Source organism: Kwoniella mangroviensis (assembly GCF_000507465.2).
Source record: "Kwoniella mangroviensis CBS 8507 chromosome 1 map unlocalized Ctg01, whole genome shotgun sequence".
NCBI classification, from domain to species: Eukaryota; Fungi; Basidiomycota; class Tremellomycetes; order Tremellales; family Cryptococcaceae; genus Kwoniella; species Kwoniella mangrovensis.
In genome coordinates, this window is record NW_027062533.1 from 11522931 (window position 1) to 11548455 (window position 25525).

At 44.2% G+C, this 25525-nt stretch overlaps 10 protein-coding genes across 10 annotated transcripts; 4 read left to right on the forward strand and 6 right to left on the reverse strand.

Annotated features, from left to right (window-relative positions):
* Window positions 1–872: 872 nt before the first annotated feature.
* On the forward strand, window positions 873–2048 carry I203_104367 (uncharacterized protein; the record flags this gene model as incomplete). Its single annotated transcript, XM_019144041.1, has 4 exons — window positions 873–1032; window positions 1311–1492; window positions 1634–1755; window positions 1952–2048. The coding sequence occupies 4 exons, from the start codon at window positions 873–875 to the stop codon at window positions 2046–2048; spliced, it is 561 nt and encodes a 186-aa protein (XP_019007090.1).
* Window positions 2049–2775: 727 nt separating this feature from the next.
* Window positions 2776–4511, reverse strand: I203_104368 (S-adenosylmethionine decarboxylase proenzyme; the record flags this gene model as incomplete). The annotated part of the gene is made up of 3 exons (XM_019144040.1): window positions 2776–3671; window positions 3808–4034; window positions 4225–4511. The coding sequence occupies 3 exons, from the start codon at window positions 4509–4511 to the stop codon at window positions 2776–2778; spliced, it is 1410 nt and encodes a 469-aa protein (XP_019007089.1).
* Window positions 4512–4891: 380 nt separating this feature from the next.
* Window positions 4892–7261, reverse strand: I203_104369 (methionine-tRNA ligase; the record flags this gene model as incomplete). The annotated part of the gene is made up of 8 exons (XM_019144039.1): window positions 4892–5206; window positions 5285–5538; window positions 5638–5852; window positions 5943–6180; window positions 6283–6511; window positions 6611–6697; window positions 6772–6965; window positions 7036–7261. 8 exons carry the CDS (start codon window positions 7259–7261, stop codon window positions 4892–4894), a joined length of 1758 nt encoding a protein of 585 aa, XP_019007088.1.
* Window positions 7262–7647: 386 nt separating this feature from the next.
* I203_104370 (prohibitin-2) lies at window positions 7648–8994 on the forward strand (the record flags this gene model as incomplete). The annotated part of the gene is made up of 6 exons (XM_019144038.1): window positions 7648–7849; window positions 7907–7989; window positions 8054–8143; window positions 8203–8258; window positions 8395–8879; window positions 8954–8994. The coding sequence occupies 6 exons, from the start codon at window positions 7648–7650 to the stop codon at window positions 8992–8994; spliced, it is 957 nt and encodes a 318-aa protein (XP_019007087.1).
* A 558-nt stretch (window positions 8995–9552) lies between these two features.
* Window positions 9553–10246, reverse strand: I203_104371 (uncharacterized protein; the record flags this gene model as incomplete). Its single annotated transcript, XM_019144037.1, has 4 exons — window positions 9553–9643; window positions 9758–9797; window positions 9874–9937; window positions 10112–10246. The coding sequence occupies 4 exons, from the start codon at window positions 10244–10246 to the stop codon at window positions 9553–9555; spliced, it is 330 nt and encodes a 109-aa protein (XP_019007086.1).
* Window positions 10247–10815: 569 nt separating this feature from the next.
* Window positions 10816–13203, reverse strand: I203_104372 (uncharacterized protein; the record flags this gene model as incomplete). The annotated part of the gene is made up of 10 exons (XM_019144036.1): window positions 10816–10878; window positions 10965–11382; window positions 11445–11458; window positions 11523–11649; window positions 11718–11890; window positions 11994–12365; window positions 12485–12562; window positions 12639–12761; window positions 12849–12965; window positions 13051–13203. 10 exons carry the CDS (start codon window positions 13201–13203, stop codon window positions 10816–10818), a joined length of 1638 nt encoding a protein of 545 aa, XP_019007085.1.
* A 1144-nt stretch (window positions 13204–14347) lies between these two features.
* I203_104373 (uncharacterized protein) lies at window positions 14348–16877 on the reverse strand (the record flags this gene model as incomplete). Its single annotated transcript, XM_019144035.1, has 3 exons — window positions 14348–14946; window positions 15013–16458; window positions 16550–16877. 3 exons carry the CDS (start codon window positions 16875–16877, stop codon window positions 14348–14350), a joined length of 2373 nt encoding a protein of 790 aa, XP_019007084.1.
* A 4375-nt stretch (window positions 16878–21252) lies between these two features.
* On the forward strand, window positions 21253–22224 carry I203_104374 (uncharacterized protein; the record flags this gene model as incomplete). Its single annotated transcript, XM_019144034.1, has 2 exons — window positions 21253–21729; window positions 21847–22224. The coding sequence occupies 2 exons, from the start codon at window positions 21253–21255 to the stop codon at window positions 22222–22224; spliced, it is 855 nt and encodes a 284-aa protein (XP_019007083.1).
* A 262-nt stretch (window positions 22225–22486) lies between these two features.
* I203_104375 (uncharacterized protein) lies at window positions 22487–23407 on the reverse strand (the record flags this gene model as incomplete). Its single annotated transcript, XM_019144033.1, has 2 exons — window positions 22487–22682; window positions 22815–23407. The coding sequence occupies 2 exons, from the start codon at window positions 23405–23407 to the stop codon at window positions 22487–22489; spliced, it is 789 nt and encodes a 262-aa protein (XP_019007082.1).
* A 459-nt stretch (window positions 23408–23866) lies between these two features.
* Window positions 23867–25442, forward strand: I203_104376 (uncharacterized protein; the record flags this gene model as incomplete). The annotated part of the gene is made up of 9 exons (XM_019144032.2): window positions 23867–23900; window positions 24048–24151; window positions 24219–24324; window positions 24429–24516; window positions 24614–24681; window positions 24770–24873; window positions 24946–24956; window positions 25033–25253; window positions 25357–25442. 9 exons carry the CDS (start codon window positions 23867–23869, stop codon window positions 25440–25442), a joined length of 822 nt encoding a protein of 273 aa, XP_019007081.2.
* Window positions 25443–25525: the final 83 nt, after the last annotated feature.

Genomic DNA, 25525 nt, shown 5'->3' on the forward strand with positions numbered 1-25525 from the left:
AGAATCAGGTTGTTAGGGTCATTCCGCCTTCTGTTTGAATACGATGTGAACGCCCATTTAATGGTATGATCATAAAGTACAAATACATCATTGCATCACCTTTCTTCCATTCCATTTCATGTTCACTTGATTGGACTGGATTGTGCATAGTTTTTTTAGTCCGTTGAACGAATATGACTGTCATGAGATGAACCAGTACGAATAATCATATAACGTATCCGTTGAAGTGCATGCAGGCATTACACTGTATTACAAACCCATTCCTAATTGTCGATCGATCCCGCTAACAAACGCTCGCAATTTTGTAATCGTTCCTCAAAATCGCGTTGCATAAGCTTGATGTTGATGTTATCACCCTGAAAGTGTGGCTGGTCTGTTCTTTGAGATGTAATGTTGAATGATCCCTTCAACATTACTCGGACGTGACTTACTTTATCAATCATCACATATTCACAACTATAATCATTGTCAAATCTGTTGCTTGCTTGTCTCATCGCCTTTGCCTCTCTTAATTTGGATCAGCAAGCATCTACAACAGTACTACTACGGTTGACTTTACGCTATACCTGTTTTCGAACCCACAACATCCTCCACCAACGCGTTATACGAATCACAGATATCCTATATCAAGCATCATCGTACGAAGCGACAACCTAGTCATTCGCGATATCAATACAGCCTCAGGCTCGAAGGAACACCACGAACGAGTAAGGGTAGTATCTTGATACTCTGCGCAACTACCTGAACCTAGTTGGAACCCAATCCGAACAACAATTTTAGTTTGGTTCAAATTCCCTCAAAAGCAACTTGTGACTTTACTCGAATCTCATAATACTTCATTTGAACCTCTACTCCCATCTGGGAGGAAAAAAATGGCCAGGACAGTATCAGATCCAACAGGAGGTGGAGGACGACCATCAAACGCATCGACCTCAGCTGGCGGAGGGGGAAGACAGAGTATAGGTGAACCGAGGAGAATGAAAAATACAGCTAGGAAAAGTACAGGTGGCAAGGCTCCTAGGAGGTCAGGACGTGAGTGCGAAGGTTCTTCTCGTTTCTATTTGTTCGGGCTGGCGTAGGTAGAGGAATGATCATGAAGGATGGGTAGAGTAAGAGGAGTAAAGAAAATTGATGGATTAGCCATGATGGTGATATCACAATGAGCAACCATGAATGAAAAGATGTGATATGGAAAAAAATGGGATATCCGGGCGTCTTGACTTTCAGCTTTTAGCCTACGATATAATATCATCTGCTTGCTGCTTGACTCCTAACGCTTAATGCTGATCTTATTTTGATGATCTCCATAGCATACAACCCTGCCCCAGGTCGTAGTGCGCCAGGATACCCTCGGGCTTCAATGGCAGAATCTGAGGGAGGTACCCCAAGGGCTAAAAGACGTTATAGACCAGGTACGGTAGCTTTAAGGGAGATTAGACAGTATCAGAAATCGACGGATCTGTTAATTGCAAAATTACCTTTCTCAAGAGTTGTAAGTGTTATGATATACATTTCATCTTTTTTTGAGGTTGCCAGTAAGAGGAGAGTAGCGAGAAGGGAATGACCGTGAATACGGAAATGTCCATATCATCTCATTGCAGTAAGCGCTGATTGTGTACTCGTACACGTACAGGTACGCGAAGTAGCGTTGGATCTCTCGTCAAACGAAGCTGGTGATTTACGTTGGCAGAGTTCAGCAATTATGGCTTTACAGGAAGCTGCCGAGGCTTTCCTGGTGCATTTATTCGAGGATGCGTAAGTCGGCAGATCTTTCTTTTCATATTCTCTGCTCTTCTCTTTTGTATCAGACACATGTGACCCTCCCGGGACTACTCATGATGAAGAAGGTTTTGGCGTGAGGGAATGTCTCAAAGAGTTAGGACACAAACCGTGTGATAAAAATCAATGCTGACAACCTTTTTTCTTTCATCTTCTGGTTCTAATTCCACAGGAACCTATGTGCGATCCATGCTAAACGAGTGACAATCATGCAGAAGGATATACAGCTAGCAAGACGTATACGTGGTCAATGGCATGGATTGGGCTAGGATCAGCCAAGGATATCAGAACGGTTTCCTACTTATTATTGGGATATAATTCAACGAGGAATCTCGGGTCAATGGTCTTGTTTGATCTTTGTTGTATCAGAGAGCGAGAGAGTAGAAATGCTCGAGTCGACTTCCGATCCGCTACTCGTTGACATTGATAGATCAAATTGATCCCCCAACCAATGTGATAGGCTCTGGCGCATTTTTACACCGTACAATTCCAACTTTTCGTATTTCACAATTGTACTAGATTGAATCATTTTTTTCGAATTTCTATTTATTGTGTTCTTCAACAGCAGATTCTGCCTTCAGCATGCTCTCACCTTACTATGCCTTCATCTGTTTCCATTACCTACCTACTTACATTTAGCCTTTTCAAATACTTCGACTTCAGATTAGACCCAGCTATCGTACGATGGGCTTCTGGAAGTATGTATGTACATATCACGATCAGCAATGAAATATTTTCATGAATACCATGCAAGTTATGCAAGATGTGCCAATATAGCTGGGTTGGCAAGAGCAAAATATATATGCACATGATTAAGTATGTATAAATGTATTCAAAGTTGAATAAAGTAGTATTATACAAAAAGCGAATGAAACAAGTGTAGTCGAGACATTTTGATCGTCCCATCCCATCCCTTTACCATTCATCCCTTCCCCTTCTCTGTTTCTTCTATTTACCTCTTCCTTTGCAGATCCTTCGTCATCGTTCGGATCCATCTCATGCATCCCCATTATGATCTCCAATCGTCATGTTCCCACCTTTCGGTTCCTCCCAGCCCCTCTTCTCAAAACATGCAAATACCAAATCGTATCCATCAAATTCGTACCCTATCCTATCTTTCCTTACAAATCCCTTCCCTAGTAAATCCGTTCCGAAAGATTTCCATGCTCTCTGTTCCGTCTCTGTCTGTTGTTCCTCTTCTCCTTCCTCCCCGTCGTTGGTGGACGTGGTAGCTGGGGTGCTAACGAAAAGTGTGATTGATAACCTTGAAGGCTGGAATATATTGACTACTTTTCTGATCAACTCTTTCAATTCCGGTCTCTTGATTGCTTCTTCTTCTTGAGATGAAGGATCGGTAGATGTACCCGCTATTGGTAATGGTACATTACATTCGAATGAAGCGTATGACCAACCATCTTCAGGCGTAACATGGATCGTAAAATACCCTCCTGGATTTTTACTAGAATCAGGCATCCCAGAACCAATCACGGCATTCGCTGAATATCCACAAGGATCAAATCCGAATGAATCTAATTCCGTCTCGCTTTTTGAAAACAACTGATCTATACCCAATTTCGCTGATATATCTTTACCTAGTTCTAATCCTGATTTGAGAGTACCGTTTGAATCGTCGTTGAAAAATTGCGATCTCGCCGAAGGAGCGAGGTGGGTCATGAGGATCTCGAGGGTCGTATCTTGGTATTTGGTAGGCTGGAATGAAGGTCCGTCGGATCTCGACTGGAGAGCAGTGGAAGTAGGAGCAGGTAGAGTGATTGAGGAAGAAGGAGAAGAAGAAGAAGAGGGTAAGTTGGGGACGGTATTAGGCGAAGTGAGGTAGAGTAACCAATGGTCTCGGTTCATTGGTCCGACGGTGTAAGCTGCTCCGGCCGTGCCTATGGTAAATGGGCGAATGGATTAGCATAAAGATGCTTTTTGAAAAGAAGGATTTACAGACTATCAATCCGAATCTGGTGCTCATCTCTAGCACTCGGACTCGTGTGACCCAACTAAGAGGAAGGTCCTACTCACCAAAAACAGTATCTAAGAACCTCACTTCATCTCCCCAATCTTTGTGAGGACCCTGCTGTCTCTCTGGGAAGAAGAAACTTTTCCTACTGTAAAAACATCGCCAGACGTTGGTGAAACCACACCATTCTTTGGCAATTTCAATTATCCTATACAATCCCAGGAGGTTTAGGGTCGTTCCGCATGTTTTGAGGATTATCAGATGAGGAGAGACGAATAAAGATGATTCGCTATGAGGCAAGACCAAAGGGAGAACGTCAGCATGTCAATTTTCGTATGTATGAATTTTTTCCTGTTGATTGTCGGTAGATGTGGGGATGTACCAGTTGTTTTGATAAAAAAGAGAAACAAAACATCCTTTTTGCGTTCTTTAATTGCTTGACTAGAGAATTGAGACTTTGAGTGAAAGCTTGAACTCACGATAACAAGTACGCATCGATTTCGTCCCCTTCCACAACACTCAATACCTTGCATTTGACAATATCCAACATTTCTTCCCAAACTTCCTTGGGCACCTTTCTCAACCCTTTTAACTCCTCATTACTCTTACTGCTTGTTCGATATGGTCGGTTACTCGAGGATGATGGGCCAGATTGAGGTAATTGATCGACGGAAGGAGCGAACCATACTTCCAATAATTTTTCTGGACCTTCAAATGGTCCGGGGGAAGTCAATACCTCCTGAGGGGTTTCGAGTGATAATGTCATTTTTCTACGTGGGTCCTCACTGACTGGTCAAACTACCTGCGCCGACCAGAAAGAAAGGAATAGATCGACTCTTTATATGTGAGTGTCGATGGTGATAGATGAACGTGTCTGACTCTGACAAAGTAGAAAGGAGGGGGTTAGTTTGATAGCTCATGTATTCTGATGCTCATTCGTTCGTACACACCAAAATTCCAAATTCCAACAAAAAGAGATAACGAGGAAAAAAAATGTCACGTGACCATACCACCCCTCCCCGTACGAATAAATCCATTGTCAGAGACTGAAAAGGATGAATGCTCGGATGCATTGGCCTTGTTCGTTGATCGCCATGGTGTCCATGGTATAATGCATGCAGATTCGTCATTCATGGATAGATAAGATCACTCCGCTAAATTTTGTTTCCCTCTATCAGGCAAAGGGAATAGATGACCTTTTCCTTTCCATTCCCTACCACCTTGCTTCAATCGCTCTACCACCTCCTCCGTACTGATCTGTTTGATCTGCGGCCAGACAGCATCATTCCATGTCCTCTGTTCGGAAGGCACGCCAAGCCTGTCTAAAGCTTCTATCGACTTGGTCGGTATTATGGGTTGTAACAAGATAGAAGAGATTCGTAGGGAATGATAAGCGTAGATTATCGCTTTGGTACCGTCTTCAGCGGACCATGGTTTAAGATCGGTAAATAACTTGTTCGTCTAAATCACGAACATCGTCAATAATCCACTTAGATCATAAAGGTCACAGATATCTGTGAAAGAAAGCAAAACACTCACAGCAGCTATCACATCCATAACCGTCTGACAAGCTCCGCTAACTCCGTAGACTTCCATCTTATTCTCAAACTCATCTCTTAATCCACTGAGGAGTCTATCCAATTCTTCATCTCTATCTTGCGACTCAGGCGTCACGAGATTTAAATCCCTGGTAGCCTTTTTCAACATCTTCGAACCTGATATACGAGATAGCAGATTTCCAAATTGATCCGCTAGGATCCGATAATGGACTTCTACTTGGTCTGGTGCATAGTCTGACGAGATCATAACACCGGATGATCAGCTGACTGTCTTCCACCAGCAGAATATCATGAAGATTACTACGACTCAGCTTTCTCAGCTCGCTCACTCACCAGCATCGTCCGTCAAGCTACCACCGACTCTCATGAGATACCATCTCACACCATCTACACTCCAATCTCTCATTGCCTGTATCGGGTCCACGACATTCCCTTTGGATTTCGACATTTTGGATTTACCCATCGTCCAATGAGCGTGAGCTATGACTCGTCTAGGAGGCGATAAGGACGCGGAAGCTAGTAAAGCTGGCCAATGTATGGCGTGGAACCTGATAGATCACGCTCGATCAGCACAATGACTCGAAAGTGACGTCGGTAGGCATCGAGTGATTATGATTAGTAGATAGGAGATGACCCACTTGGTTATATCCTTACCAACGACATGAACGTCCGCCGGCCAACCCTCGTCTGGTGCTGGATAGCCAGTAACGGTCAAGTAGTTGATCAAGGCATCTACCCAGACGTATATCGACTGATCAGGATCATTGGGTACGGGTATACCCCATTTCACCCTTGATTTGGGTCTTGAAACAGATAAGTCTTCGAGGCTATTTATCTGGGATAAGAGATGTTGCCGGACCGATGGTGGATGAACAGCTAGCATAGAGAAAAATCAGTCAATATAATATCATACAAGCGTACGAATAGCTAGGCAATCCGAAGTGAATGAAGTATACAAGGAAATGAGGAATCACTCACACTCTGGCTTTGACAACCACTCATTCAAAAACCCTTTATAAGCTGACAACCTGAATTTCCAATTGGTCTCTTCCTCCCATATCACCTCATTTCCACTTTCCAACGCTACTATCACACCGTCAGAATCCCTTTTCGTCACCTGCGAAGCGGCGTAGAACGATTCGTCCGATATTGAATACCATCCTGAGTGAGTTCCTTTATATATATCGCCTCGGTCTACTAGCTTTTGCTGTCGATACGGAAAAGACATACGAAAGACTTATCAGCTTAGATTCCATGTTGATATCGCTGGCGAGATACTGTCTCGTGGATGGTTGACTCAACTAACCCAGAAATGCTCTACTGCTTTCTGATGTCTCTTTTCGGTCGTTCGTATGAAATCGGTATTCGAGGCATTAGCCAATTTAGCTAGATCCTGAGCGAACGTATAAATTTCAATCGGCATTCATGCAAGCATACATGATATGGTCGAGATAGTGCCATACGTACTCGAAACCTTTCTGAAACATCATCACAGAATTCTTGTTCACCAATTCCCCTCGCTTTAGCAGCCTGTTGTATCTTCATGCCATGTTCGTCCGTGCCCGTTGCGAAGATGACTTTCCTATCTGGGCGTCTCAAGCGGGAGAATCGAGCGAGGACATCGGTCAGCAGGAGGGAATGTAAATGTCCTATATGAGGGGCTATACAACATGTCAGATCAGCAGGAGTCTCCATGTACAGGGGTTCATGAGATACGAGAATCCAACTTACAAGCATTAACATAGAAGATGGGCGTGGTGACGTAAAAGGGTTTCGAAGAGGATGGTTCTCCCGAAGGTGTGAAGAGTGATGGTATCTGAGATTCGGAGGGGTCTGGTGTTGCAGTAGAAGTTGAGGAACACCTTATCTCATTATATATCAGTGTAGGTCGGGTCGCAGAAAGTGTTGAAGGCCTCGGTCGAAAGGATGATAGCAGACGAGGAATGTGCCGTCGCATCTTCACAAAAGACGAAAGGTGGTCACAATCAGATTAGATGACCGCTCTTTTGATGGCTAATTCTTATCGCCATGGGTCAGGTAGGTAGGTATATGATGTTGATATCCATATGCTTGTCACTGGTCGTCTCGTTCATCTACTCTGGCTACATTACATTAGACGGAACATTTCGAAAAGGTCACCAAGTGGAGGTCATGGTCGTCCCACGTGGTCATCCCCTTTCTCAGCTTACGAGTAATTGCAGCCGAGGTTAACTTATAGGTTACGAAGCCAATTCTGGTTTTCCTCCAAATCCGATCGATCCATCCTCATTCCCATTCCTCACTTGATATATCTCACAAAACTCCTTTCATTCCTCTCAGCCAAGCCAATCAGTCCGACGCAGAATGAATAGATCAGGAGGAGAAGCATTCGCGCGACTGGCGCAACAACTCAACAGGGCTAGGATGCAGGCCAGCGGCGGGGGTGGTCGGGGTGCAGGAGGGGGTGGTCAGTTCCCTGGTGGTCCCAAGGGGTTCTTAGCTGGAGGTGGAGCCATAGGAGTCTTACTTGCTGGTGGTATAGCTTTGAACTATAGTATTTTCAATGGTCAGTCCCTCCGATTTCGCTCGACCTAGAATGTCAACTGATTGATGAGATTTATAGTCGATGGTGGTCATCGAGCGATCAAATACTCTAGAGTACAAGGTATAAGACCTGATATCTATCCTGAAGGTACCCATCTAGTGGTATGTACAAGGTACATCTCTCTGTGTGGAGTATTAGCTGACTAAGAGGGCTCGGTTGGTGTAGCTACCATGGTTCGAATCTCCCATTATATACGATGTTAGAGCCAAGCCTAGGAATATCGCTTCTTTGACTGGTACCAAGGATTTACAAATGGTAAGTATCAGTTTGATCATTCGACTGAACTAATGACTGATGATATGATATGCTCGTAGGTCAACATCACTTGTAGAGTATTATCACGACCATCGGTAAATGATCTTCCCACCATGTGAGTATTAATCATCCGTTCATGGCCACCAACTCTACACGTAATTCATCCAATCGACCATGCAACATCACCATCCATGTCAATATCAAGTGTCAGTCACTCGATAATTAGCTGATCATTATATACTATCACTTAGCTATCGAGAACTCGGAACAGACTACGACGAGCGAGTTCTCCCCTCCATCGTCAACGAAGTACTCAAATCTGTCGTCGCTCAATTCAACGCCTCTCAACTGATCACCCAGCGAGAAATGGTCTCTCGACTTGTTCGTGAGAACCTTACTCGTAGAGCAAGACGATTCAATCTCATCTTGGACGACGTATCTATCACTCATGTTGCTTTCTCACCTGAATTCACTCATGCCGTAGAAGCCAAGCAGGTAGCTCAACAGATCGCTCAACGAGCTGCATTCTTGGTAGATCAAGCTATTCAGGAGAAACAATCTATCATCGTTAGAGCTCAGGGTGAAGCTCGATCTGCCGAGTTGATCGGTGAAGCCGTGAGAACGAATAAGGGCTTCTTACAACTTAGAAGACTTGAAGCTGCTCGAGAGATCGCTGGGACCCTCGCGCAGAGTGGGAACAAGGTTATGTTGGATGCTAAGAGCTTGTTGTTGAATGGTGAGTATGAGTACTAGTATTGCTACGCTGCGCACTTCAGGAGACACGATGCTGATGGCATTTCGTGTACATAGTCGCCGATGAAGACGTGATCAACTCTACAAGCAAGAAATAAGCGAAAGAGAACAGATTATTGGGTTGGGCATAATGAGAGATTGAATCGAGGAAGCATCAGTAGTTCCCAAATCACGCCATGCAGTAACATCTCATCAACAATGAATTGCTCTTATATCTTTTCTTTCATCGTTTCTCGCCAATGAACGATATACGCCCGAGCAGTGTATGAAGCGAGCGATCCATTTAAGCTGTTGAAAAGCCAGTTTGATAAGCCATAAACCTGCTCTGTCCTGACAACAGTTCGATCAGTGAGGCGACCATATCACCCAGCTCGTGGACAAGTCAAACATACGAGATCGAAAGATAAATCTTTAGTCCTCTGTGGGATGCGACGGCTTTTTTCGGTTCATTTACTGGAATTATCTTGACAAATAGTACAAGGTGTAAGATGATCATGTGCAGACAGGAGGTGGAAGAATCATCTCAACGTACGTCTAAGAATGTGGTGCCAGATCAGTTGTGAAAAAGTTAGACTGCTTGAATGAACTTCATTTGCATAGACCAGTCTGTATATTTTTATCAGAAGGCTACAGTTTACGATGAATTGAAACTCCGTTTATACCTTCTTTTCGCCTTCTTTACCTGCTTCTTCAACTTGTTCAGCTGCTTTTTGACCTGTACCTCCGATGGCACCTTCGTCGGTGAATCTATGGTAGGAAGCGTATCAAGTCAACATGGTGATGACTCCAGGATCCGGAGCAGAATAGAAGAGGACAAAGCAGGACAGGACAGGACAGGAGGATTGACGCAAAATAACTCACTGTTTACCGATAGCGCCATCAGCGGAGAATGGTCCACCGACTACACAATACAATACACATCAATTCAGCACTACCTCATGCGATACCATACTCGTAACCGTATATTCGATGCTCACCTTGTTGGGCTTTACTTCCGATCGCGCCATCAGCATTGAAGTTGGAACCGATCGCACCATCGGACTATATACCCCAATTCAGAATAGTCAGCGATTGAACTCTCAATTAAGGGGTTATACGACAAGTCAGATTGATCGATAATGGAAAGAGCCAGGATACACATAGAGAGAGAGAAAGAGAGAGAAAGAACGAAATCTCAAATGAAGTCAGACAAAGGCAAGTTCTCTCAAACCCCACCTTGAAAGCCTGTCCGGCCTCTTTGAAAGTTTCAGCAGCTTTATCAGTCATCTTCTTATCTGCGTATGTTCGAACTTGGTTTCGACTTGAAAGTGATAATCTAATTGATCGATTGAGAATAGTTGGTCTGAACATTGTAACAAAGAGATAAAACACAGAGTCGTTATTGAAGTTAGATGGGTTTATATATCTATTCTGAAGAGGAGTGGATAAGTTATATATACTCGATTCAGTGAATCTTGTAGATCGTAAACCGTATTCATACAGATCGATGATATAATTTCCTCTCTCCCCTCCCAGATTTCCTTACACCCACATTTACCTTACCAGAACTGAATCAGTGGGAATGCAGTAAACAAATGCTGTCATATCGATGTCATCGAACGTTAAAAGCATGTTATAACAGTAGACTTGCCGGGACGATCTCATGTCTTTTTACCGGAATCGAAATTCAAAGATCGCCGATCACTCACTCACCATAGCAGATCTGACGTCAAGTAGGTACAGAACCTTTCTCACGATGTATGAAGATACGGGTATTCATGCATGTAAGAAAAGAGAGAAAAGGGGGTATCATATATAGAATTTATAATAATTTAGTTATATTCTCACCTCATCTAAGTTATATAGAAAGTCCTATCAATCGAATTCATCAACATGAACTGGAAAGACCCAACCCCGGGATAGCCTGATATTTATCCCATTTAAACCTCTTGTTTCCTCAAAGTGAAGCTTACATAAGGGTTCTTAGGCAATACAATCATAGTCTGTCACACCCAAACATCCATCAGCTTACATGATCCCTGTTGTATTGACACAAAAAGTCGTGGAAAAGAAACAAGGCTATACTCACCCTATAGTTGGTCTCGGGGAAAGATGGAACTTCCAATTTCATCGTAAAGTGTCTAACGATATAAGCGATGATAGTTGATAATTGGGTATAAGCAAATTGTTCACCAACACATCTATGTCGACCAGCACCGAAAGGTTGATAAGGACTTTCAGTACCCTTGGATACCGCACCGAAACCGTAATCGACCTGTTCAGATTTGGTATAAGTGTCGACAGCAGTTTGACCGACACCTTTCTCCTCGAGCCATCTCTCGGGTGTCCAGGTCTTGGAGTTTTGCCAGATGAGGGGATCCATCTGGGATACACCTGGTGCAGCGAGGATGAAGTGGCCCGTGGGGATAACGTAGGACGAGTTTTCAGCAGGGGCAGCAAGTGATGGAGGAACGGGAATATCGGAGATGACTTTTCGGTAGATTGAGCTATACAGATAAGAACGATCAGCTGATAAATCCCTGGTAACGTGTTTCCTATGTCAGCTTACTGGATAGGGGCGTGCTGTTATAAGGCAAAGAGACAGTCAGCGCGGCCCTACCGATATACGGTATATACCACGACGTACCATTCTCAAAGTCTCTCTGATGACTGAATCCATAAGAGGCAAATCCTTGACAGCTTCATAAGTCATAGGAGAGAATGTACCATCAGCTTTACCGAAGTGTTTGACTTGTTCCTGGTAAAGAGCCTCACTGAGGACGATGAGTAGCATTGTTATCAGCTATCTTCCACACACGTGAAGGGGTACAATAGCTCTTACAGGATATCGGGTCGATCAGCAAGGTGAAGTAAAGCCCATGAGGAAGTAGCAGAAGAAGTGTGTTGACCAGCCATCAAAAGAGCAATCATAATATGAGAGATATCCCTGTCTGTGAGGGGTACGCCATCTTTGTAAACTGAACCTTGAAGAGAGGAGATCATATCGTGTTCGTGCTGAAAGAGACGAGACAAGCCGAGTCACAAGTCAGCCTTCATAAGTATATAATCCCATCTACAGAAGACTCAAGATAGGCTGAACACGTAGAGCGTCACTCACATCACTTTCACCCTTCTTTCTCTCCTCGATGATCTTCATGTAGAAATCACTCATTGCCTTTTGAGCCTTATCTCTTCGTCTGTAAGAAGGTAGAGGTAAATTGGGGAACAAGAAGTTCAAAGGGGTGAAACCACCATCCAAATCTTCATAGTACTGTGCGAATTTGCCGTTGATTGCTTGTCTAACTTCTTTGCCTTGCAATGTCCTTGCCGCGGTACAGATGATCAACTCTGACATTGTTTTCAACAGGTCTACTTTGACGGTTGGATTCGATTTGGATAGTTTCAAATCGTGAGAGAAAAATTCTTCGCATTCTGAGGTGATGAGAGGTGGGTAGGACTGTAATGCCTCGGTAGTAAGACCTGACTTGATCTGATTAGGTAAGGAGACAGATGTCAGAAATTAGCTCAACTACTTTCCTCAAGAATAGGAGATGCGTAAAATCAAATCATTGACTTCGATGATTGTTAAGAGACCGTTTGATTACTCACAAATTTCTTTTGTTGCATCAACATATCATTAGGACAGTCATACACCACACCTTTACCGAAGACGGGAGTTGTGAGGTGCTATATGTCCCACGTATAGTATATTAACTCATTCGCTCTCTGGACAACACGAGGATGGTAGCTGATTATCACTCACGGTATAAGCGTCTTCAGCTCTGACTTGAGAGGTTTTACCACCCAAAGACAAGTTGTTTCCTTTTGGACCGAGGGCAACAGTTAGGGTTCGACCCATCATGACGAATGAGAACACATCTCCGTACTACATATAATTCGCATCAATATAGATAAGCGTATGTTTATATGGCATCTGGGGACGAGCACGATCAAGTTCAAAAGTACAACTTACCTTGTCCCGACATTCGAAAAAGAACTTGTACGGATCTTCGCCATAATAAGCTGCAGATCCAAACCAAGGTATATAATGAAATACCATAGGAGGTAAAGACTTATTACGTGGCAGAGCCTATCAAACAACAAGCCATCAAGACAATCAGCGAGTTTACATGGGGACATAACCGTGAATGATACTTCAAGGATACATGACTCACAACTTGTCTAAAAACGTTTAAACCAATTATCAAAGCTACACTGCCCACGAATCCAATAGCGATCCTAGCAGCTAATGGTAGAGCGGTGTACCATGGTGGTATATGTACACCTAATTCTTGTAGCAAGGATATCTTTTCGAATGTATCGTTCATCTTAAATTCCAACTCTATCTCTGAGAAACACCACTGTAGTCGTACTGTACTGGTACTGGTTTTGCGACTTTCCCCGAATAAACTTTCTATACTTCTTCTTCAAATCGTAATGACTGTTGATGAGAGAAAGTGATCGTCAATCGAAAATGAAAAGATATGGTCCAAGATGTGATCTAAATGAATGAGCGAATGAAGCGTCAGAATGTAAAGAAAACAAGGTGGTTCGAGGATCACTTTGTAGGGAAGTCATAACATAAGTATCAAAATAAATAATATGATAGAAATGATAAAATGGTACGATAAATACAGGGTCCATGCTCGCGTCTGGGGTTGGTTTTTACCCTGGATCACTGATAGCACAGAGTTTGTAATACCGATTAGAAAACAACCAAAGATTTGAAAAGTTTATAGAAAGTTATCCTAATCCAAAAATGTATCTGCAGATGCGCGTAAAATTCTCTCGTGCTGTCTCAGTCAGTGCAGAGTCATTACCAAAGCCATCCATGGAATTCCGTTCATTGTTCATGGGCTAACAAGGCCAGGCATTGTAGATAGACTAAAAAGGCAACGGGGATGTTCATGGTACGAGATTATCGGATGCTCCCATACATCCCCTGAGTGAACTTGTAACGATGAAAAGAAAGCCATCAGAATCAGGTATGGAAAGAATGAACCGTGCCACTCCCTGCGTGTTCACCCGACATTCATCCTATCCATCAAAGCATTAAACGAACAGCAATCGACAAATGACGAACATCTCTCGGCTGTACCATACGAAGATTCCGATCTCATTGAGGTCGAGTCATATCTTGAAAACATTTCTGTTGACAGCAGGAGCAGCATTTAAGTCATGACGGTACGCTGTCAGTGCCACACTATCCGATGTCCTGCTATACAGTACTACGTCGAGCTCATCGTAGGATTGAAAGATATTCCATGATCATGTTCATAACATAATCACTAAAAGAGATAATCTATAACGATACAAAATATTTGATTGGCGTCCGATCTATCGCTCCTGACTAGGTTATGTATTTATCACAACAGATGTATTCACAGAGATCAAGTCCGGCTCTAAACGGCCTTTCATCCTTCTCTCCTCTCTCCATCGACAAAGTGATACCCCACAACCGGAACCACCAAACTAATCATCCTCTTCCAACTCATCGATTTCTTCATCCTCCTCATTTTCCACCTCCTCTTCTCCTTCGCTGGCATCTTCATCCCTTGACGTCCGCCTGCTCGAACTGATGGATCTCCATCCGGGCCCTGGTCCTGATCCTGGTCCGGGGGGTTGCGCTTGCTGCAAACCCATCGGTAAATGAGGAGGAGAAGGGCCATATCCCGGTGGTCCAGAGGGTCCAGGTGATGCGCCGTAATGTTGTGCATGATGAGGATGAGGGTGAACATACCCTGGTGGAGGAGGTGGGCAATACCCAGGTGGTGGTGGCGGACCAGGGTGATACATCGGACCAGGTCCAGGTCCCTGGGTGACCGTACCAGGATGTGAATGAGGTGCTCTGGGCATACCAGGATGAATTGGTTGACCATGTCCATGATGACCCATCGTCAACCCAGGTGGTCCATGTGGATGTGGATGACCATGACCATGTCCATTGGATTGTTGTAGTCCCGCTGCAGCTCCAAGTTGATGTACTTTTGCGTGTCTTTTCAAATTCGACTGCACAGAAAACCTTCGTCGACAAGTTGGTTCCTTACATACATATGGCCTTTCACCAGTATCTACATCGTACCACATCACATCAGCATAATCCCCGTCAGAGTTGCAGTGAAAAGAGACAGACTTACGACTGTAAGTATGTATTCGTAAACTACTAGGTCTTGAAAATGTTTTTGCACAAAAAGCACAAGTATATTTCGGTCCGCCGTTCGCGCCTCCGCCTTCGGCAGATCCGTTGCCATTATTCAATTTCATCAATGGTTCATCTTCGTCTTCTTCACTGCTCTTTCTCACTTTACGTTCTTCCTCTACCGCAGCAGCAGCCAACAACACTTCCATCCCTCTCATACCTGGGTCACCACCTCCCGTAGTGGACATTTCCGAATCTTCGTCTAGCTGGTTTTGACGTATCTCCGTCACCGATCGTTTCCTTCCTCTTAGCGATAACAATGGACCAGCTCCAGGTCCATATTCATGAGACGATTTGATCGAATCTGTAGATTCCCTTCTTGTAGCCCATGGAGGAGCGGTTTGGATGGTTTGATGTAATGGAGGGACAGGTTCGGAGAAAGAGGATTTATCCATCGATACGCTAGTCGCCAACCCCAGTTCATTTGCATGAGGGTGAGAAGGACCGAACCGGCTATTGCTGAGGGCTGTCAAGCCCATATTCATATCGCCACTTTTCTGCATGATGATTTCTGTTAATGACGATCTGCGTAATTCGGGTCGGCCAGTCATCTCAGGTGAAGGTGGTCGAGTGAGCGACTGTCGTCTCATTATATCGGATGCGGGGGAAGCTGATCGACTTAGACTCGAGGGTGGAGGGAATAATCTGTTGTTGTTGTCGTCCATCGCTAAAAGAGGTGGTAACATCGCTGAACCTCGTCTTTCTGGAGGAGCAGCCTGGAGCGGAGGAGGCATCTCGCTTGATACGGGTTTATCCCTTTCTGAAGCTGATAGTCCAGCGAAATGGCTAGAGAGCTGACCACCAACTAACGAAGGGTTCCTTGACGTTTGAGAAGGTCGTCTGGCAAATGAAAGTGGTTCATCTTCCAGCGTAGGTGAGAGACGCCCCCCGGTGGTTGATCCGGATAGCGAGGAACGTGACATGGATGCTGAAACACCAGCAGAGGAGGCTTGAGGTGGGTGTAGTAAGCCCCGAAGACCGGATGATGAATTGGATGGTCCAGCTGAAGGAGGTGCAGGTGAAGTAGCCATGGGGAAAGAAGCATTTCTCGATTGAGCTTGCCATCTCAATCTGGCTGATTCTTCTGCATCTCGCAGAGCTGGTGGTCCATCTGATCTTCGCCTTTTCTGTCCAGTCTCGTCAGAGATGTATGGTATAGAAGGGAAAGAATTGAATCTGTGTGGAATAGGCTGGAATGGAGATGAACCTTTTTCGAATTCCGGTGCCCACCATCCTGCTGAATTTTCTGGCACGGCTGACGATGCCAGAGATGAGTATCGTGAGGTACGAGCTGAACTGGGTGAACCGGATGGGGAATTGGGGATGAGGGACGGTAATGATGGTGATTGGAATAATGAGGATGATGATGGTGATTGAGTGTGATCTACAGTAAATGAGAAATGATCAGCTTCCGTTCTTCCGCTGACCTAAGGTGTCATGTGCACACATCATTCCTTCGATGAAAATGGACTTACCGCTTGCTACTCCAAACAATGATTTGATAGGCGGTAGACTGATCGATTCAGGTGGTGTTATCTTGTTGTCCTTGATATTTTCTTCTTCTTTGACTCTCCTCAAAGGATGTTTTAACCCTAGATCACCGTAACCATCATCCTGCATCATCTCGTCGGTATCCGATGCGATCATGGGATCAAACCTTGATTGTCTTCTCACGGGCATCGCTTTTCGTTCTCTGTCAGGAAAGGGTGGTTTCGCTTTGGGTGATATAGCGGAGGGTGAAATGTGTCCTCCCTGGTTGAAAAGTTTGGTTTGCAGACGAGTTGAGGTGTCCGCAGAGACCATAGATATGGGAGGTAAGTGTGTTTTGGGACTGGTTGCCTCCTCCTTGATGATTCTCGAGCGAGGAGGCGATTTTGACTTTGGTTTGACGAGCTTTACCTGCGGGGTGATGAGCTGAGGGCTATGCTCGGCCTGTGGAGTGGTGGGGGTGGGGTGTCATATCGTCAGAGCCAATGGAGTAATTGTAGAAGGTCGTGTTGAGAGGGGAAAGGAGTAGAGATTGTCGAGGCATTGGTTCGAATGGGATTGATTCGATGGCAATGCGGTGTTGAAGAATAGATGCACGGACACGATGTGATGTGACGAGAACAAGAATGAAGAAGGTGAGAAGTAGGAAGGATAATAGGTTGATTGGAACAGGGTGGGTGAGTTGACACACAGATGTTGACGGAGGATTGACGAGATCGACGGTTGTTGTGTAGAGGAATGGGGATGGGTAAATTAGGGTGACAAGGGTGATGGTGATCGTACAAGTGCGACAATGTGTGTATCAAGGGAGATCAAATGGCGAGTGGTGAGCGACGAGGTGTGTGCGTTGTTTGGGACGAGGGTCGAAGGTTGAAATGGCGATCACAACGAGATCAACACGAAGAAAGGGCGTTGTCAAGAAGCCATCGAATGGATTGGTTTTAATTCGAAAGCAACCCCAAAAGGTCGAGGCAAGAGAAGCAATGGTTGTTGTGTTGAAATGCAGGCGTTCGAGTGACAAGATCCGAAAAGAGATATGAACAAGAACGAGTGGTAATTCGCGTGCGTGTTGACAGTCGATCAATTGAAGGATTTACGTTGATTTCCCAGGAGGACCCGGCGGAATGATGAGACATTCGGTCGAAGAAAGGAAAGGAGTGTTGCCCATGGGGGTTTCATGAGTTGTTTGGATTGATGAGCCAAAGGAGTCCATGGTGATGTTCGATCGTGGTTGTGATTGTGATTGAACGGGATAAGCAGAGTGGGGGAACGATGAGATCAGATCAGATTAAATCAGCATGCCATCCAATCATTCCGAGCTGATAAAGGGTAAAAGAAGATGAAGGAACAGCCACCGCATTGGAGAAATAAAGTATGGTAGGGGTAATCCCATCAACATCAAATTCGAAACAAAGCGCAATGGATCGTCATAACCATCACCATCATCACCATCAATGATTTCGGGATTTCAACGTTTCATTAGAGAGGGGATGTCCGAGGTGACCAAGGGCTCCTCGCCTTTCCCTTTCACTCCTCTCTGTTTCTCGTTGAGATCTCTTTCCAGTCAAAGGCAGGTAGATCATTGTTTTGTTTTCTTCACTTGCGAGTGGGGGTTATCATTGTCGGTGTTGTGCACGCTTTGACCATTGCACCACACGATGACATGAGGTAGGTCCAAAACACCACACAAATCCCAACACGGTCAAAGCGGTGTAACTTTGACAAACATCCCATCCCATTCCAAGGTGTCCCTGGAATCCACATATCCACTCCCTCCTTTGATATTCCACCAAGAAGGAGTTTGAAATACACTTGACACAAGAGATGTAACGGTACTCACAAAGATGGTCCACTGTACAATTCCAGACCAGGACTATTATTATATTATCTTGTGCGATATGATCTTCTTCGTGTCCTTTGGGGTGTACCACTTCTACAGGTCTGCCGGGACGAACGGATCACTTTCTTGATTGATTGATTGGTTGATGGATGAGTTCCTTCGATACACGCAGATATACACAGGTCGAACGAAATATGATCAACAATCAATCCAAACCGGTTCCAGAAGATACAATCCAATTGAACTGAAGGAAGATCCTGGTCTATGATGAGAATGAAAGTTGTCGATCACCGGAAACAGAGGTATGAGCGAGATGGGTTCATCAAATGACGGGTGACAGAGTAATTGTAGATAAAATATGACGACGATCTCCTTTCTAAGGTATTCCTCAACAGTAGCTGAGTATTCGGTTGGTATTTGGAGCAGCGAAAAGGGCCAAGTTAAAGTTCGGGAACTGACGATCGTACAGTAATGAAAATGAAAAGCAAAAAAGAATGACGATGGTGATAATCAACAGCTATGGTAAGTGGAATTGTCAAGGGAAAAGCAGAACCCTCTCAAGTGAAGAACGGGATAGATTGAAGATCTTTTCGGTTTCCGGCATGGGAGTACGGAATCGTTGGTGATGTCGTGATGCTTTGTATTTTTGGTAAAAGGGGTAAATCCAAAAAAGAGGCGGCGGGCCACGCAGAAACAGAGACCTGCTTCCAACTGCCAAGTGTCGTGTGAGCTGAGAGCTGTGAGGTGTAGGGAAAAAAGGAAAATGTTTCAATTCAAGTGGATAGGTGTATCGATCCGATGACGATTCGGCAAATGCAGCAGACAAAAGATTTCCACAAAAAGGAAGACAGCAACAACAAAAACTTCAGAGGGTACTACGTCCGAGCAATAATCGTACAGTAGTCATGTACAGTACGTGCTGTACGTGCTGTACGCATACGCACGCAGTAATGCCAGGCTCGAGAAGCGCTCTTGCTTCTTTCTCTACAGGGTATCTTTTCGGGATAGGGATTTTTTTGACACAAACAATTCAGACAGATCATCCTCTGGCCCGAGGCGAAACAGCGAAGGGAAACAGATTCGGAGTTTTTTTACAGGTATTTGTCGATCCCTAAGATCACTCAGGGGTAAGCCAGAATCCACGAGCCGCGTGGAAGATCATCCAGGAATTACCAAAGTGGCCTTCCTCTTCCTCCTCTTTGGCCTTTCGACCTTCCGAAAATAAAAGCGTGGCGTTGCATGGCAAAACGCCTTAATTACGTTTCACACCTCACCATTCGGTGGAACGCCGCTGACCGTTTACTAATATGATGGCTTAGAGCTGATCGACAGGACAGGCGAATTTTGCCATGTTCGTCTTTCACGATGGAGATGGGCGTCTGTCATCACCATAGCATACCGAAAATGGAGTATACTCGTATTTGGTATAGCTCATACAGCCCACTTCCCAGCAATTACATGTATACTTGACGATTCTGTACTTCAACTGATCAGAAGAACACATGCAGTACAGTACATACCGTAGTGCTAAACAAGCGTAATTGTGAAAACCAAACCAAACCAAACCAAACCAAACCAAACCAAACCAAACCAAGTCAGATACCGGTGCGGAGAAATCCTGTACTACCCAATACAATCGAAAAGGTACCGAGACAAGACAAATAAGCAAATATGCCCTGATCATCATTAGCGGACCCCTTTTTCTGACAAGCACTCCGTGACGATCACCACAAACGGGCGACTTCATGACATATAACTTCGGTTTTTGGTGGAGTGGAGTTACTTGTACTGCGTTTCACTCAACGATGGGCTTAGTCTTTCTCTTAACATAACCTGCAGCAGTGAAATGTCAGTTCGTACTGCCCTCAAACATACAAAAAAGAAAACAAAGAGCCAAAACGAATGAAAGTTCTGAAATTCTGAAATTCTGGGGTGATCGTTACTCAGTTACAGCACACTAGATCACCTTGAACCTGCACTAAAGAATCGCATCACTGCTCTGTCACGACAACACTAGTCTCAGTCGATTTTCCACATATATTCTTCGGGATTGGTGGTTTCGGAAATCAGCTTGTTTGCATGGCATGTGCGATATAGGTCAATGGAGGATCTCATCATTGTAGTGACTGACACGACGATGCACCGGTGATGTATATGAGATATCTCTCATTCTTGCTTGTATCCATTCGAGCGATTATGCCGTTTACCTTTGCGGACATTTGAGTACAAGGTATTACTGTGACGACAGAAAGTGTAGGCACGCCCAATCTAGAGAACCGTATAGGATTCCGTTTATAGCAACGTCGTGGATAGGTCCTCAGTGTCTAAGGTGTTCTTTGTCCGTATGCAATACTTCTGGTGGGAATCCCTGATATCTGGAGATCACCATAGGTTGACAATTCGTATATTCATATATGACACCTAAGCTGTTCCCTCCCCTTGGCTTGATTCCAGAGGAAGGAGTGAATATTCTGAAGTGGATTTATCTGATTTAATCCCATCTACCCGATGACCCGGAACGATTTGCCACTCACCATTCGGGAGTGTACACCATTCATTTGATCGAGACGGTAATGAGAATGAGATTTAGAGAGAGATGGGAATGCGCTGTATTGCTGTATTGCGACATGGCAGTGAGACATGGAATCAGACGAACAACCGTATAGATCTGTCAAACAAATAGACTGTGAACCCGAGGCGATTGACTGAGTCAAAGCCAATCATCAATACGGTGAAATAAAGAAGACACATAAACACGATCATACCATATATCCCACCATCTTATCAAGGCATAAACACAGGTCAACGCATCGTATCGTCATATCGTGGATCAATCCTCAAACATCCAACATGTCATATTCTCCTCTCCTCCTACTACTCTTCCTTCCAGCAACATCCGCAGCAAACGACAGATCCCAATGGAACCAAGGAACCATAACCATCCCCACCTCAACCGTAATATCCATCGGTCTGGGTTTTCTGGCATTCTCATTATTGATCCTGTTGTTCCTACTGTCATTCCGGGTTAATCGAATACGTAAACTTGCCAAGAGGCAGAACAAATCTTTCAAGAGGTGCTGGAAGGACGAAGGTGGACTGTGGAGTTTCTTCACCAGCTTCGGCGAGGGGGATGGTCATGCAGCTTCAAGTACGTTGATTGGTGCGACTGGCAGGGGGTTGGATTATAATCGACAACTGTATAGGATATATAGAGAGCTGGAAGGTGATAGTGATAATAACAAGGCGAAGGAGATACCTAAAATCTGGGATTGTAATTGGAATGAGAATGTGGACAAGAATCAGGATTGGGGAGATGATAAGATACAGGTGAGTTTATCTTCTTTCAATATTCGCTGCCATACCATTCATACCACTCCATATCCTCTCACAGAGACAGGTATCAGATAGCTTCATACTAACCGAAATTCTGGTTATGATATATAGCCCCTCTCAGTGACTCCCTCAGCCCCACCTACATCTAACACATCTAAGACTTACCCACCATTACCCACATTAGACATGTGTGTCCTAATAACATTTCCAAGCGAATCAACAAATCAGGCAGATTTAGATTTACCACAAATGATAATAGGTACCACCACCTTATTACCCACCATCACAATACCAGATAAGGTGGACCCGCAACCGGATTTTGCTCTATCAAGCAGTATCGTCAGGAACAGTGAGAAAGAAGGGCTGCAAGTGGGCCAGATCACGAAGAAAGTGGTGATTGAACACATAGAATATTCTCGTGTGAGGGCAGAATGGAAGCAAGATGATAGTAAGGGTGTATGGTATATCGATGGGTTGAGATCGGAATGATCAACAATCAATTTACTATTTTGTTCTTCTGAAAAACCTTAAATTTGTGATATTAAAGTTGTCACCTCTGTTGTTAACATTACTGTTCAGTTATCTTGGGGTTCGATAACAGATAATTCAAGTTAAAACGTTCATCTTGAAATTTGAGAGTTGTATAGATATTCATAAGACCATCTCATCTGAATATGTTTATTATAACATGTAAAAATGATCTACTCTCGATCATTCACTACCCGACTCCCAACCACCACAAAGGTATATTCTAACTCCACCAACCTGCAGCTCTAGTTTTTATTCCTTCCCAATTATCTACGGCCGGTCTGACATCTAGATAGAAGCTCATCTTTGACGCATCCTGACCCGAACCTGATTTACCAGTATAGAAATCTATCACGTATCTTACCTGCGTGCCGCACCGGTCGATCAGCCAGTCGTGTCTATCGAAAGGTGGGGTGTAGCTGATGAAAGGTCAATGTTAGCATTTTGAGCCTTCGAGAGAAGATAGTATATGTACAAGAAGATTTGAATAAAAGTAAAGCACGAGTTGATAGATTCACATATATGAATAATTTATAATACAATTCACTCACCCCAAAGCGGTCTTCATCCAAGCCTTTGGACTTCTCTCCTTAGGTTTCCCCACAAAACTAATCAATCTCGGTCCACCACATTTCTCAGATCCTTCCACCCTACTTTCCCAAAGCAATATCTGTTCCCAGGCTCGTTCGTTCACTGCATTGTGAATGGGGACGACCGTCTTCATATCTCGCGCATGCGGATTATGGTTCTTGCGTAACATCGCATTGAAAAATTGCTGTTCTGATGGATAGACCCATTTACCATCACTGTCCTTCTGCAACTCCGGTACGTTATGTCCTGATGGTCCTGCTCCTCCTCCTTCTGAAGAGGAAGAAGAGGCAGAAGGAGGAGGGGCACGAGGTATAGATGATATTACTCTGTCTTGAGATAACCCCTGGGAAGACGACGATGAACCAGAAGAGGAAGAATGGAATGGATGGGGAGTATCGGATGAACCTTGGGCTGCTAGCCATGCTGATCGAGCTGAGTGGTCCACTGGACATTTATCAGCTGAAGGAGCTGACGAAGAGGGTGAGGGGTCGATAGGCGTGGGAGCAGGTGCGGCTGTAGAGGAAGAGGAGGGGGATGAGGTGAATGGCCACATTGTATAGATTGAACTTCGACCAAGTGATGAGCAGTGATAATAGTGATACCTTCCTTCGATGCCAGCTGGATAAATTGGATGAGATGACAAATGACTGTTTTCATTCGCTTGAGAGCTTGTACGATTGAAAATCCAAAATATCAGAGTAAAGCGACTATCCCAGAATTTTGTAATGAAGTTCTAATTTTGGTTAGAAAAGCAACCCCATATGCATTGACGCACCCTAATGATGATTACAATCTCCGATCAAGGAGATCCCACGTATGTCCGCATCTAGATCGCTCCCATCTGGCTTTCGGCAGAATAAGTGCAGTCATCTGAACAGGCGATTTCGTAGGCTTCCCAATTTCCATCTATACTATTGCTTTCGAGATCGTTACCTATACTCGTTATCGGATCCATCACCTTCATCCACCTTACCCAAACACCAGGAGAACAGGAATAGATCTATAAAGCAACATGGCTTTCGCTCAGAATATCTCACGATTGATAGGTATGTCCTCGCTTCTTTGCCCTAACCCGATCGGCACGGCATGTCATCAATGGCCACTTTCCACCAATCTATACTTGATTCTCATAACACCACCTCCTTCGATCAAGATAGTATTCTCATACTGATGTATATACGCATATGGTACAGTCCCAATCGCCATTGGAGCTACTGTCGTTCAATCGTCGTTGTACGACGTACCAGGAGGATATAGAGCAGTCTTGTTCGATCGATTCAAAGGTGTTAGACCAGAGGTAGGTTCATCAGCTGCGCACCTCTCGCCGGAAGATCGTAGCTAATATTCGTACAATGACTGAATAGGCGTCAGGAGAAGGTACACATTTCCTTATACCATGGTTACAAAAAGCCATCTTGTATGATGTGAGGATCAAACCTAGGAATATATCGACCACGACAGGATCGAAAGGTGAGTGAAATATTCAACACATCGTTCTAGTCCATATTCGCCTCTCTCTCTCTGTGTTCAACGCCTTCCAATGATCAATGCTAATCTGATGACCAATGACACAGATATGCAAATGGTCTCTTTAACATTGAGAGTAATGTCTCGTCCTGACATCAATCATTTACCAAAGATCTACCAAAATTTGGGATTAGAGTGAGTCCAAAGTCTTTCCTTCCCTCTGCATCCCCCATCGTGATCAGATAAATTAGAGCGAGGATTCTTACAATTTGTATGTCTCCGACGTACCCAGCTACGATGAGCGTGTACTTCCTTCGATCGGTAACGAAGTCCTAAAAGCTACTGTCGCTCAATTCGATGGTGAGTATCGTATCTCATCCCATTGATCAATCCACAGAATATGTACAAGAAACATTTATTAATTGATATGTGTGATTGTTGCTCGTAGCCTCCGAACTCATTACCAACCGAGAGATCGTCTCAGCCAGGATCAGAGATGATCTGTTAAACAGAGCCAAGGAATTTAACATTCAATTGGAAGACGTATCAATCGTGAGTTCAGTTGCAGAATCTCGCCATTCCAGAGACAGCAACTGATATTACATTCTCTCGTCCCATTTGCAGACACATATGACGTGAGTAAAAGACATTCTCATTCAAACTGCCCATCCATTACACCCAGCTCATAATTTCCTTCCTTTTTCCATACAGCTTCGGTAAAGAATTCACCACTGCCGTTGAGCAAAAACAAATCGCCCAACAAGATGCCGAACGAGCCAAGTTTGTAGTCGAAAAGGCCGAACAGGAGAGACAAGCTGCAGTCATCAGAGCTGAAGGTGAAGCCGAAGCTGCCAATACAATCTCAAAAGCTATTAACAAAGCTGGAGATGCTTTCGTACAATTTAGGAAGATTGAAGCTTCGAGAGAAATTGGTATGTCCCTTGTCGTACTATATCAACCACACTCACAATCTTCGAACATGATGATCAAGAGTGTATGACTGATTGAATTTTGTTTCTTGTTTCTTTTCAATAGCTGCTACACTCTCGCAAAGCAAGAATGTAAGTTACGTTCCTGCGGCTGAAAGCAATTTGTTGCTTCAAGTACCACCTCAACAATAAGTTCGTAAGATGGGATTGTAGATGGTGAAAAGGATATAAGGTGGTGAAGGATGATCAAGCAAAGAAGGTGGACAGCTCACATA